This window comes from Pongo abelii, chromosome 6 (genome assembly GCF_028885655.2).
Source record: "Pongo abelii isolate AG06213 chromosome 6, NHGRI_mPonAbe1-v2.0_pri, whole genome shotgun sequence".
In the NCBI taxonomy this organism is placed as follows: Eukaryota; Metazoa; Chordata; class Mammalia; order Primates; family Hominidae; genus Pongo; species Pongo abelii.
Window position 1 is genome coordinate 135,971,272 of NC_071991.2, and position 14,821 is coordinate 135,986,092.

Sequence of the window (14,821 nt, forward strand, 5' to 3'; positions counted from 1 at the left end):
AATGTTTATTGCATATTCATCTTGAATGTGAATTTACTGCTGTAATTCACATACTGGTGTCATGTTTCTGAGTGAGAATAATGCTAGCCAGTCAGATCACAGATTTTTCTCCATGAACGTTTTACTTATTGAGAGGGACGTCTGAGGCAGTAGTCTTCGTTTTTAATTTTTAGGGGCAGATTGGTGCTTTGGTTTTAATAAAAACTAACTTTGATGGATTTTTACTGTCAATATTTTACCACAAGGATTTTTTAATGGAAAAATTACTGAATGTTACTTCAGCAGAGTTCTAACTACTTTGAGTCTCCATTACTACTACTGTTGTTCGCCTAGCTGTAACATTGATACACATAGGGGCAAGCTACGAGTCCATAAATAGCTGTAATAGGAAAACAGTTTTTTAAAATTCTAACACGTGTATTTCACCAGCCTTAAAAGATAAAAAAAAATTCTTACAGGAAGGAAAGCGGGTGGTAAGTATCTTGGATTATTCTGCCTCATACCAGCCACTACAAAGGAGGAGGACCAAAGATGCCTGAAGACTTCTAGTTGTCTGGAAGTTATTTGGGGAAGGGGGGAAAGACACAAGAGTGGGGACTTTTGGAAGTCATTTTAAAAATTTAGCTATGTTAATTCCACTTATAAAGTTTGAAAGGTTTTGATTCTCTTAATTTCTGAGAATTACTATGTTTTAAATTTACTATTGGATATTTAACAGATCTTTCATGGAGCCAACCTATTTGCTTCCTTAATTTTCAAATTAAATCCTAATTTGAGTCCTAAAAAAATCTTTCCTTGTTAGTTGCAAGTTAAACATTTAATAAAATTATTTTCCCACATTTTCACATGTGATATGGAATAAAGGCTGTTTTAACATTCCCTGTAAGATACTTGGGAATGTGGATTCTTTGCCTATGTACTAATGCCTTTAACCCCAAGACAACTGAACCAGAAAATTCAGTCAGGAATCTTTCCATTGCAAATGACTGAATCCCAGTTGCCATTGCTTTGGGGGATAGGATAGAATATACAGATCAACCAGAGTTAAGCCCTCGTCACCTTTTAAATGAAAATGTACTGACCTGAGAAGTGGCATTTCTCCAAGGGAAAATCAGGGTGTTTTGTATTACTATTTTTTTTTTTTTTAGGCAGGTCTCCCTCTGTCATCCAGGTGGGAGTGCAGTGGCACCATCATGGCTCATTGCAGCCTCCATCTTCTGGGTTCTAGCAGTCCTCCTGCCTCAGCCTTCCAAAGTGCTGGGATTACAGGCACGAGCCACTGCATTCAGCCCAGGGTGTTCTTAACAAGAAGGAACAACAAACTAGGCCAGCAAGTGCCAAACTTTGACGGTGATGCTGGTTATCTGACTAGTCCTTTTAGGGATTCACTAATGAGGTTGTATGTTAAGAAAACCCAAGGTACAAACAGTCCAAAATAAATATTTTGGCATTCATATTATAATCGTAGTTTTTGCAAAATTTCAGGCCAATATCCCTAATGAACATCAGTGCGAAAATCCTCAAGTAAAACACTGGCAAACCGAATCCAGCAGCACATCAAAAAGCTTATCCACTATGATCAAGTTGGCTTCATCCCTGAGATGCAAGGCTGGTTCAACATACACAAATCAATAAACATAATCTATCACATAAACAGAACCAATGATAAAAACCACATGATTATCTCAACAGATGCAGAAAAGGTCTTTGACAAAATTCAACTCTTCATGCTAAAAACTGTAGGTATTGATGAAACGTATCTCAAAATAATGAGCTATTTATGACAGACCCACAGCCAATATACTGAATGGGCAAAAACTGGAAGCATCCCCTTTGAAAACTGGTACAAGACAAGGATGCCCTCTCTCACCACTCCTATTCAACATAGTATTGGAAGTTCTGGCCAGGGCAATCAGGCAAGAGAAAGAAATAAAGGGTATTCAGTTAGGAAAAGAGTAAGTCAAATTGTCTGTTTGCAGATGACATGATTGTATATTTAGAAAACCCCATCATCTCGGCCCAAAATCTCAAGCTGATAAGCAACTTCAGCAAAGTCTCAGGATACAAAATCAATGTGCAAAAATCACAAGCATTCTTATACTACCAATAACGACAAACAGCACCAAATGAGTGAACTCCCATTCACAACTGCTACAAAGAGAATAAAATACCTAGGAATACAACTTACAAGCCATTATAGACTGCTTTAAAGAGATTCTACACGGCTGAGGCCGGGTACGGTGGCTCACGCCTGTAATCCCAGCACTTTGGGAGGCTAAGGCAGGCGGATCACGAGGTCAGGAGATTTCTCGAGACCATCTGACTAACATGGTGAAACCCCGTCTCTACTAAAAATAATAAAAAAAAAATCAGCCAGTCATGGTGGCGGGTGCCTGTAGTCCCAGCTACTCAGGAGGCTGAGGCAGGAAAATGGTGTGAACCCAGGAGGCGGAGCTTGCAGTGACCCGAGATCTCGCCACTGCACACCAGCCTGGGCAACAGAGCGAGACTCCGTCTCAAAAAAAAAAAAGACCCTACACAGCTGAACAGCAATTAAGAGACAAAACATAAATGCATAACCTATGCATAAATGCATAAACCTTAGTTGCTTTCTTTCTACAGCATATATAACCTTAAGAGTTCAGTGTGCACAGGTGTGATGTTTTGCATGCATGGAACGGTTTCAAAACAAATAGCATATAAGTAGAGGCATACGACAGAGATTGCAGTTTCAGTTCCAGACCATTGCAATAAAGCAAATATCACATTAAAAATGGTCACAAATAGTTTGGTTTCCCAGTGCTTATAAAAGTTATGTTTATACTGTAGCCTATTAAGTGTGCAATAGCATTATATCTAAAAACTGTACATACCTTAATTTTCTTTCACCAAATAGCTTCTCAAATATCTTAATTTTGAAATAATTCATTACGGAAAAGTGCAATGATCATCTAAGCCTTCAGCGGGTCAATCTTTTGCTGATGGAGGATCTAGCCTCAATATTGATGGCTGCTGACTGTTCAGAGTGGCAGTTGCTGAAGGCTGGGGTGGCTGTGGCAATTCCTTAATGAAGTTTGCTGCCATCAATTGACTCTTCCTTTTATGAAAGATTTCTCTGTAGCACATGATGCTGTTTGATAGTATTTGACCCATAGTAGAACACCTTTCAGAATTAGAGTCAATCTTCTCAAACTCTGCTACTGCTTCATCAACTAAGTTCATACAATATTCTAAATCCTTTGTTGTCATTTTAACAATGGTCACAGCATCTTCAACAGGAGTAGACTCTACCTCAAGAAACCACTTTCTTGGCTTATCCACAAGAAGTAAGTCCTCATCTGTTCAAGTTTGAGATGACAGCAATTCAGTCACATCTTCAGGCTCCACTTCTAGTTCTCTTGGTATTTCCGTCTCATCTGTGGTACCTTTCTTCACCGAAATCTTGAACCCCTAAAAGTCATTTGTGAAGGTTCGAATCAATGTCGTTCTCACTCCTGAGTTATTCTGACTCTTCCCGTGAATCACAAATATTCTTAATGGCATCTAGAATGGTGAATTGTTTCCAGAAGGTTTTCTATTTACTTTGCCCAGATTCATCAGAGGTATCACTATCTGTGGCAGCTATAGCTTTATGAAATATATTTCTTAAATAATAAGACTTGAAAGTCAAAATTACTTCTTGATCTATGGTCTGCAGAATGGATGTTTTGTTAACAGGCATTAAATTATCAAGATCTTAGGTGACTAGGTGCATTGTTAGTGAGCAGTAATGTTTTAGATGAAGTCCTTTTTTTCAGCAGTAGGTCTCAAAAAATGGGCTTAAAAAATTAACCATGCCATAAACAGATAATTCTGTCATCTAAGCATTGTTCCATTTATAAAGTACAGGCAGAGTAGATTTAGCATAATTCTTAAGGGCCCTCAAATTTTGATAACAGTCAATGAGCATTGGCTTCACCAGCTGCATTAGTCCCTAACAAGAGAGTCAGCCTATTCTTTGAAACCAAGCATTTACTTGTAACTATAAAGTCCTAGTTGGCATCTTCTTCCAATAGAAGGCGATTTTATCGACATGAAAATCTGTTTAGTGTAACTACCATCAGTGATTTTAGCTAAATCTGTATAACTTGCTGTGGTGTCTCCATTAGCACTTGCTGCTTCACCTTGCACTTGCCTTCACAGAGAGGTAGGGTCTTGCTCTATATTAGGTTTTGGCTTAAGGGAATGTTGTGGATAGTTTGATCTATCCAGACCAAACTTTCTCCACATTAGCAATAAGGCTGTTGTGCTTTCTTATCATTTGTGCATTTTACTAAAGTAGTCCCTTCAAGAACTTTGCCTGTGCATTCACAACTTGGCTGTTTGGCATAAGAGGCCTAGCTTTGAGCCTGTAACTTTCAACATACCTTCCTCACTAAGCTTAATCATTTCTAGCTTTTGATTTAAAATGAGAAATGTGCGAGACTTCCTTTCACTTGAACATTTACAGGCTATTGTAGGGTTATTTGGCCTAATTTCAATATTACTGAGTCTCAGGGGATAGGAAGGCATAAGGAAAAGGAGAGAGAAGGGGGATCATCCAGTAGGCAGAGCAGTCAGAACACACATGTATTAAGTTTGCCTTCTTACATGAGTGTGGTTAGTGGCACTCTCAAAACAATTGCAATAGTAATGTCAAAGATCACCAATCACCGTAACAGATTACCAAAATATAACACAGAGACAAAGTGAGCACATGCTGTTTATAACAGTGCAATATATGGAAGCACAATAAAATAGGGCAGGCCTGTAATTACATGATGGCGGAAAGCTTGCTGCGTTCTTTAATCTTTATCACGAGAATCAAAGATTCCCCCTATAAAAAAATAAAATTAGAGATAGGGAATGTAAGGCAGAAAATTGGTTTATTCCCTGCTTCTTGGTGATTATGTGTAATACTCATTCTAATTTAAGCATTTTATGAATAAGCAATTTTCATCAAACTATGGAGGCTGTAAGTTACATAGGCAAATTTGAATTTGAACTTGATGGCTATTCTAGTTGTTTTGAAAATGATATCATCCCAGGTTCTTGCCTTAGCTACAAAATTTCAGTCCAAGTTTAGCTACAAACCTCATGGGAGAATGTCAAATATAAGTTTAAAATTTAGTATTTATTCATATAGAGGTTTACAGACTTGATTTCAAGGAAGAAAAGCCATCTTCCCCCCAGCATCTCCCTCTAACACCCCTTTGAAAGTTTAAATTATATTTTATAAAAGTACTTTATATATTGTCCCTCAAGGAAGAGATCAGTATACAGTTACCTACCCCATTCCCATATAGGCCTTTAAAAAAAAAAATCACTTTACTAATTACCGAGTAGCATACAGAAATAAAACCAAGTTTTAAAAAAATGCACCACAGTTCTGAAGATAGAATTCATTTTTCTCCTCTGGTAGACATAGCTTTGCAGGTCTTCATTTAATTTGCTGGAAGAAAGTTATTTAATAGATCAGTAATAGGCTTTTTAAAAGTCTTGTCCATTCATACTCAGCTATCTGATATTTTAGTAATAGAAGATTCTTTAATAAAAAATTATTAGGAGGGAAGAGCCTAGCATTTATCTTTGTGTATCTGAAGATACAATGCTAACTTTTTTATTCTAATATAATGCAGATGTCATTTAGAAAAATTCACATTTTATATATATACATACATATATATACGTGTGTGTGTATATATATAATTTTTTTTTTAGAGACAGGGTTTCACCATGTTGGCCATGCTGGTCTCAAACTCCTGACCTCAGGTGATCCACCTGCCTCAGCCTCCCAAAGTGCTGGGATTACAGACATGAGCCACTGTACCTGGCCAATATTCTCTTTCTAGATAGCGTTTTAGATTTTTAGTTTACCAGACTCGTCGAATCAGAGTTTCTTAGAGTAGTTGTAACAGAGTCAACACCACTTTAAAACTATTGACCAGGTTGGTTCATCCAAATTATTAGGATACTGTCTGTATGTGTTGTTGGAAGGAAGTTAAGATTTTTGGCATGTTCTTATAAACATTTCTAGAAGCTGTATTGGTGTTAGTCAGGTGGTTTCATATGGTAACCACTCACAACACTGAAGTAGGGGGAGTGGGTGTGGGTGTGTATTTTAAGATTTTTCCCAAAGACATGTAGCCAGTTAGCCCAGACAACTGTATGTATTTAACCCACTTGTTTGTTTAAAAGGCTATAAACAATCATGCAGAATCATTTCCCCATAGTGCTAAAACCAAGTCCCAGTCAACAGAAGAGGAAAAGTCTTCTAGGTGGATATGACTTAAATAGGAGATTCTAGATGGTGAGTCAGGTTTCCATTTATATGTATCATTATTTGCAAAATTAAGTGACGCTAAATTCCTATTCCGTTAGTGTTACAGTCTGGTTTAAATTCTAGCCTCACTACAATATTAGTGTGCTCCTTTATACAGGTTGCTCGACTTGTGTCTTAGTTTCCTCATTTGTATAAAGGATCTGATCATCCTTTTGCTTATAATTAAAAGGAAGCACATGAATCATGTAAGTCTCTGGCTTTAAGCACTCGATGACTGGATCACCTTTCCAAGTAAGGAACCTAAACAAAGCCCTAAATTCACAATTACATAATAGATCACCTAATCTGATTAAAATGCATTATTACATTAAAAATAAACTAGCCTTAAAGATAGGCAAACTAGGCTGGGCACGGTGGCTCACACCTGTAATTCCAGCACTTTAGGAGGCCAAGACAGGTGGATCATTTGAGGTCAGGAGTTCGAGACCAGCCTGGCCAACATGGTGAAACCTTGTCTCTACCAAAAATACAAAAAATTAGCCGGGCATGGTGGCATGTGCGTGTAGTCCCAGCTACTTGGGAGGCTGAGGCAGGAGAATCACTTGAACCCAGGAGGTGGAGGTTGCAGCGAGCCAAGATCACACCACTGCACTCCAGCCTGGGCAACAGAGTCAGATTCTGTCTTAAAAAAAAAAGAAAAGTGGGAAGGATAGAATCCTGAGGCCTCTACAACTGTCACTAGAAAAACAAAGTCCTTGTTATTCAAACTACAACTTTACAGAAAGAAATTTGATATGAATTATTAGTTATTTTAACTACAATGATGCCCATATACCAAGTTCATTTCCTCTGGGCAAAAGTGGTAGTTGAAAAGACTTCAGAGTTCCCTGCATCACTCACCTGGAGGGCCCGTCCTTTGGTTTCAATGGGGAGAGTAAATGCAGAAATGGCGCATACAACACAGACAGATGAGAAGAGACACAGGGCCCCCAGTATTGATGCACTCATAAGAACCTGCAAGTCGCAAGAGAATTACTCAATTTATTATGCTCCAGTCACCTCTAAACTGTTCTTTATGTGAAAGAGAAAATACCGATTCATTTCACTAAGATGGTCCTTTGCAGCCATTCTACAGGTTGTACCTTCCTGACAAATTGATTTATCTGAGCCAATCTGGTGTAGTCATTTTGTGTGATTAGTCCAAGAGCAGGAACTGGTATTAACACGCATTGGCCAGGTAAGACCTCTCTTGGCACCCACTTGTCAGGCATCTCCAGAGCCAAGTTTTCATATCTGGAGAGGATGGGGGATCTGCCCGTTTCCCCACCCCCTTTCTCATACCAATTCAGCTTGCTTAACTTCTAACTCTCACTTCATGCTATGTCCTCTCTCTGCCAAATATCCATTATCCCTTCAGTCCTGATAGCATGAAACAGGCAAAAGTTTTTTTTTGGAAGAGGTGTTATCTCAGAGTCTCTGAAAGGATTGCTAATGTGTCTTGTCTCTGGTTATGGAGTTGTATGACACCAAAACTCTTTGGTGTCAATTTTTCCACAGTAACTGGGTTTCTGCCCATCTGTACACATGCTTTGGCCTGGATCTTTTCACACAGATACTGGTAATTCAGATACTCCATCTCATACTTCAGTTTCTCTTGGTCTGTGTTCTTGATAGTTCTCCATTAATCTCACAATGACAGTAAAGTATGAAGTGGTTAACCAACAGCAAAGCTCTCTAGAATCACAGAATAACATATTATAATTTAGGAAGACCTAGAAACTATCTGGCTGAATACAATTTCTTCCCTTTACAGATGAGCCTTGACTAAGTGACTAGTCTCAGTAACTACTTGTCCAAAGTCACATCCAGATCCTGACACACAGCCTAGTGTTACCACCACCACTTAGCTTCCCTTATGATACACAATTTGGGAGCGTACCTCCTGTGCTTCAGGGCTGCTGCCTTCCAAAACACTAAATAATTCCACTCACCATGCAAACAGAACCCACAACATTGATCTCACTAATTATTTTGCAATTGACCTAGCAAGTGACAGGTACTATGCTGATTTTGTCTCCCAAAATAATTACAATTTTCCCCAAACAGGAGTTTGTATAACGTCTGCGTGTGTGTGTGTGTGTGTGTGTGTGTGTGTGTGTGTGTGTGTGTGTGTGTGTACTGCTGGAAGTCTCAGAAGCAAGCTCAGAAAAGGGGTAGAAACCAAAAGGCCAGGCAGTCTGAACTAAGATCAGATCATGCCATAATTAGGCATGTGTCTAGATTCTGTCATTATTGCTACTTCTATTACTGGACACCAAAATTCTCACCACCACCAGAATGAATTCCTAAACTGTCCCCATTTTACATCCTTTACACCACATTTAAAGTCCTGGGTGGTGTGAGACCTGGATGGGTTGAGTTTGGGTCACCTAACTGTGCTCCAGCACCCAGGGTCAGGGAGAGTAACTGCCTAGGCTTTTTGGCTTCCCTGAAGCTTCGTAACAAGACTCCACAATCCAGTAGATGTTACTGGGTATTTTTCCAATAAATTCTACCTAAGTTTACTAAAGTCGGTTTCTATTGTTTGTAAGCAAGAACTCGTAGTAATACCTGATTATAAAAATCATCTTGGAAATTTGTTAAAATGCAGATTTTTGGAGACCACTCCAGATTTACTGTATCAAAAGGAAAGAGATCTGTTGTTAATCTCTTCTTCTAAAAAGCAGCCCAAACCAGGAATAGAGAGACATTACATAATGACACAAGGGTCAATCCACCAAGAAGACGTAGCTATACTGAAGGTTATACATCAAACAAAAGAGCTTCAAAATACATTCAGCAAAACTGTTAGAAATAAAAGGAAAAATAGACATCCACAAATAGTTGGAGACTTTAATACTCCTACCTCAACAATTGATAGAACTATTAGACAGCAAATCAGCATAGAATTTTATGACACCATCAAGCGATGGGATCTAACTTGACACTTGTAGGACAGTCCACCCAATAACAGCAGAATACATCTTCTGTTCAGGTGCTCACTTAACGTTCACCAAGATAAGCCATATCCAGGGCCCTAAAACGAACCTCAAGAGATTTAAAAGAATTGAAATCATAGAGTGTGTTCTAGTCCTAAAAGGATGTCAAGCTAAGAACAGGTAACAGCAAAATATCCAAACACTTCTATGTAATCCATGCACTAAAGAAGTCTCAAGAAAAATTAAAAATACATGGAATGGAATGAAAACACAACATGTTAAATTTATAGGACACAGCTAATAGGAACAAAAATAGAATACTTAGGAATAAACAAGAAATGTATAAGAAAATTATAACTCTACTAAGTACATTTAAAAATCTACTTTAGTTCTTAGGCAAATACAATCTTGTAAAAATATAATATTTACCAAAACAATCTGTAATTCTAGTAGAAATTAAAATCCAAGCAGGATTTTGAGAAAAAAACTAATTCTAACGTTAACTTGGCTGGGCAGAGTAGCATGCACCTATAGTCCCAGATACGTGGGAGGTTAAGGCAGGAGGATCACTTAAGGCCAGGAGTTAGAGGCTGCAGTATTCTATGATTGCACCTGAGAATACTCCCTATAATTGTATTCCAACCTGGGCAACATAGCGAGATCCATCTCCAAAAAAAATAAATAAATAAGAGATACAGAAATGTCAAAAGACAAATTATGACAAACTTTTTAAACAAACTGGATTCTTTATGTAGTAAAGTTAATTTGAAACAATTAACACAAAAAAATTAGGCAACTTCTGAAAATGTGGGGGTATAGGGAGTCAGAGAGGTTATTTGCCTAGGAGGAATTAAAGTTGCAATCATTAGCAGTGTAGTGTTGGTGCTGGAATAAAGAGATCAGTAAAGCAATGAGTCACCAAATAGATCCAAGTATCTATGGACATTTGGTTTATTATAACAGGGAAATGTTTAATCATTTGAGGGGTGACACACAAGGATGACTGATGGCCTAGGAACAGCCAGCTAGGCATTGTTTTGTTGCTTTTTCATTGTTTTGTTGCTTTTTAGAGCTAGATCCTTACTTCAGGCCTTATGTATAAATAAATTATGAAAAAATCAATTTGCCAGGCATGGTGGCTCATGCCTGTAATCCCAGCACCTTGGGAGGCCAAGGCGGGTGGATCACCTGAGGTCAGCAGTTCAAGACCAGCCTGACCAACAAGGTGAAACCCCGTCTCTACTAAAAGTAGAAAAATTAGCCGGGCATGGTGGTGCGCACCTGTAGTCCCAGCTACTCGGGAAGCTGAGACAGGAGAATTGCTTGAACCCGGGAGGCAGAGGTTGCAGTGAGCTGAGGTCATGCCACTGCACTCCAGCCTGGACGATGGAGCAAGACTCCGTCTCAAAAAGAAAAAAAGGAAAAAAAAAATCCATTTAAAGTTAGATGAAACACTGAAAGCCTCTGAACTTTCAATTTTTATAAATATTTGCAGAAATATGAACAAGTGATGAAGGCCATTTAAGCCTGACAGAAAACAAACACCTTAAGTGAAAATAATTGGTAAACTGACTACATACGAATTTAATATTTTGTTTGCCAAAAAACTTGATAGTAAAACCAAATTAGAAACAATGTAAAAACATCTGTAGTGTGATGATACATGGCAATAGCCTGTAGAAAAATTGCAAATTACATTAAAAATTTAATAAGATATGAAAAGATAGTAAATGAAAGCTGCTCAAGTTGATTAATAATGAACAAGTGCAAATTAAGACAAGATATAATTTATCATTCACCAGATTGAAAAAGGTTTAAAAACTTGCTATCCCTGGCCAGGCACAGTGGCTCACATCTGTAACTGTAGAGCTTTGGGCGGCTGAGCTGGGAGGATCTCCAGCTACAGCCCAGGAGTTCGTGACCATCCTGGGCAACACAGGGAGACCCTGTATCTACAAATAATAAAAAAACTAGTCAGACACAGCGGCACACGCCTGTACTCCCAGCTACTCAGAAGGCTGAGGTGGAAGGATCGCTGGAGCCCAGGAGTTTGAAGCTGCAATGAGCCATGATTGTACCATTGCATTCCAGTCTCGGTGACAGAGCAAGACACTGTCTCAAAAGAAAAAAAAATGCTATCCCTTTTGGTGATGATGAAAGAAACAGATGCTTGTTTAACAATGTGTTTATAGACCTGAATAGACATTTCTCCAAAGAAGCCATACAAATGGCCAAGAGGTATATGAAAATGTGCTCAACCTCACTGATCATCAGGAAAATAAAAATCAAAACCACAGTGAGATATATCACCTCAACAAGATAAGCTTTGGCGAGAATGTAGAGAAAGGAAACTGACAGTCAGTGGTAAAGCCACTATGGAAAATCCTATGGATACTCCTAAGGAAGTTAAAAGTAGTAATCAGACAATTCAGCAATCCCTCTGCTGGATACACACCCTAAGAAAAGAAAATCACCACCTTGTAAAGATATCTGCACTCCTACCACAAATGCTCATTGCAGCATTATTCACAGCAGCCAAAATATGGAAACAACTCAAGTGTTCACCAACAGATGAATAAAGTGTGATATATACATACAATGAAAGAAGAGTCGGCCTTAAAAAAGAAGGAAATGCTATTTGCAACAACATGAATGAGCCTAGAGGACATTATACTAAAAACTAATAATAATAAGCCAGGCACAAAAAGACAAATACTGCATGCTCTCTATGTGGAATCTAAAAAAGAAAAAAAAAAATTCGGATACATAGAATGAAACGGTGGTTACCAGGGGTAGGGGGAAATGGGAAGTTGTAGGGGAGAAAAAAAGAATGTTTCTAATAAATTATTATACTGAGAAGTACATGCTTTTAAAAAATATAAATTATAATTTGATAAGATGGGTCATCCACTTTTAAATGTACACTCTTTGGACCTAGAAATTATTCAATAGACTTTTTCTACAGAATTCTGCTTTTCCCTCCAACATGCTCCTGAGTCCCTGCCTTACTTCCCACGTGTCTCTGCCCTATTGTAGAAGCTCTCTCTAACCACCTCATCACTAGCTCCTTTCCCTGTTTTATGTTTTCACAGCGTTAATCATACCTGATGTATTAACTGTTCATCCCTTGTCTGTTCTCCACTAGTATGTAACTTCAAAGAATCAGACCTTGACTATTTTAAAGTGTGTGGAACATAAAAGAGCTCAATAACTGTATGTTAAATGATTAAAATAGTTGCACATAAGCCGGGCATGGTGATGCATGCTTATAGTCCCTAATATTTGAAGGCTGAGGTGGGAGGATCACTTGAGCCCAAAGTTTGAGGCTACAGGGAGCCATGATCACTCCTGTGAATAGCCTCTGCAGCATGGGCAACAAAGCAAGACCCCATCTCTTGAAAAAAATACTCGCATGTGGACAAAGGCGTGTTGTGCATAATGTTCAGTTTCCCATTGCTTGTAAATAGCAGAAAAAAATAAAACGGAAACAATGTAATTATGGCACATCCATGCCACAGAAATCTATGCAGCTACTTAAAAGAATGAGGATAATCTACATGTACTGACATAAGATTATTAGTGAGAAAATGCAGTTGCAATATATATATATGTAGATATGTGTGTTTATACACAGACATATCTACATATATATTCACACAGATGTACCTATATACTGTAAAGAGGTGTCTGACTCCATCTGACATTTGCTGATGGCCTTTAAGCCTCACTCCTCCCCCTTCCTTTTGTGTTCCACATCTGGACAAGCTTATGAGAAAGCCTGAGTGCTCCTTCCTTTGGTGCCAGCAGGAGGTTTAAACTACAAAAGCCCCCGCCCTTGCATAGGCACCCTCACCCCAGTTCCACCCCTAACCACAGTCCCCTTCCCTTGCTCTCTCAGGCCATTTCTGACCTGCTTGAGAGGTCTGTCCTGCTTTCCCAGGACCTCAATTTTGTAAAATAAGGTAAGAAACCTTTTTATGCCCTCTTGGTGTGTGTGTGTGTCATCATCAGTCTCAACAACTGAACCAAACTTTGAAAAGGGGGTTATCCATCTGCCTCTGCAGATCACCATAACACAGATATATCTAGATAGATATGCAGATATTCATGGAAGTAACTATGACTACAGATACACATGCATCTGTATATAATACATATAACATGTATATAAAACACACATCTATATATACATACACATACACATATACACAAATATGACTGGAACACACACAGACATGCCCAGAGAGACAAAATATATGTATATGAAAGCATCTGGAAGGACTACAGTGATTATCTCTGGTAATAAATTACAGATAATTTTCCCTTATAACTTACAGGTCACATTTGACAGTTTTCTTTAGAAACAAGCAGGCTTCCAAATTAATCCATTTTGGGGAGGTCTTGTGATTTGATGGTGACATTCTGTCTCCAAGTAAAGAATCTTATGGTAAATTCCTCATATTGTTGATGTACCGATCAATGTATAACCTGCTGACACTGAATAGGGTGTGGATGTATTTTAAGATTAGCTAAAGCAGGCCGGTTGCGGTGGCTCATGCCTGTAATCTCAGCACTTTGGAAGGCTGAGGCAGGTGGATCAATTCAGGCCAAGAGTTTGAGACCAGCCTGGCCAACACGGTGAAACCCCTTCTCTACTAATAAAAAATTAGCGGGGCATGCACCTGTGGTCCCAGCTACTCAGGAGGCTGAGGCACAAGAATTGCTTGAACCCGGGAGGCGGAGGTTGCAGTGAGCGGAGATTGCACCACTGCACTTCAGCCTGGGCGAGAGTGAGACTCTGTCTAAAAAATAGATTGGATGAAGCATGAAATTTTACTATCTTGCACATAGACCTTTGTAGCCTGTATGTTGTAATCTGCAGCTAATGAATGTAACTTCTGTATTATACCCTCCAATGAAAAGAGGAAAACTCTGACATGAAAGACCTCCTTCTCTTCTTTTAAACTTTCCTGTAAAAACCTTTCTCCTTGTGACAGACTCCAGAACACTCCCAACTTTGTGGTCATCACATTTGGCTTTCTATAAACCTTTACAAAATTATTTCTGTCTCAAAAACCTTAATTTCTTTATTCTTTTTTTTTTTTTTTTCATTGAGACAGCATCTCACTCTGCTGCCCAAGCTGAGTGCAGTGGTGTGGTCACAACTCACTGCAGCATTGACCTTCTGGGCTCAAGTGATCCTCTCACCTCAGCCTCTCAAGTAGCTGGGACTAAAGACATATGCCACCACACCCAGCTAGTTTTTTTATTTTTTGTAGACATGGGGCCCCACTGTGTTGCTCAGGCTGGTCTCAGACTCCCAGGATGAAGCAATCCTTCCACTTTGACCTCCTAAAGCACTGGGAGTACAGGTGTAAGCCACCATGCCTGGTCAACAGCCTTAATTTTGATGATATTCAGTTACATACTTCTATGAAGCTTTACAACAAGCATATTTTTATATTCAGAAAACAATGTAAATGAGTGTAAACCTTGTTAATATAAAATATGTTAATATAGTGGGCTGGGCACTTGGCTCACG

At 38.8% G+C, this 14,821-nt stretch overlaps 1 protein-coding gene across 6 annotated transcripts in view; it reads right to left on the bottom strand.

The window, feature by feature from the left end:
* Positions 1–4,723: 4,723 nt before the first annotated feature.
* Positions 4,724–14,821, bottom strand: part of SVOPL (SVOP like) — a 105,153-nt gene continuing 95,055 nt past the window's right edge. For 5 of the 6 annotated variants that reach the window (XM_054560667.2, XM_054560666.1, XM_024249996.2 and 2 more), the window contains 2 exons: positions 7,202–7,315; positions 5,134–5,470 (listed from right to left, as the gene is read on the bottom strand). In XM_054560667.2, coding sequence (XP_054416642.2) covers positions 5,459–5,470; positions 7,202–7,315 — 126 coding nt within the window. In that variant the 3' untranslated portion in view covers positions 5,134–5,458. Of the gene's footprint in view, positions 4,856–5,133; positions 5,471–7,201; positions 7,316–14,821 lie in introns of those variants that run through there. The other variant, XR_008527599.2, reaches the window with a different exon arrangement.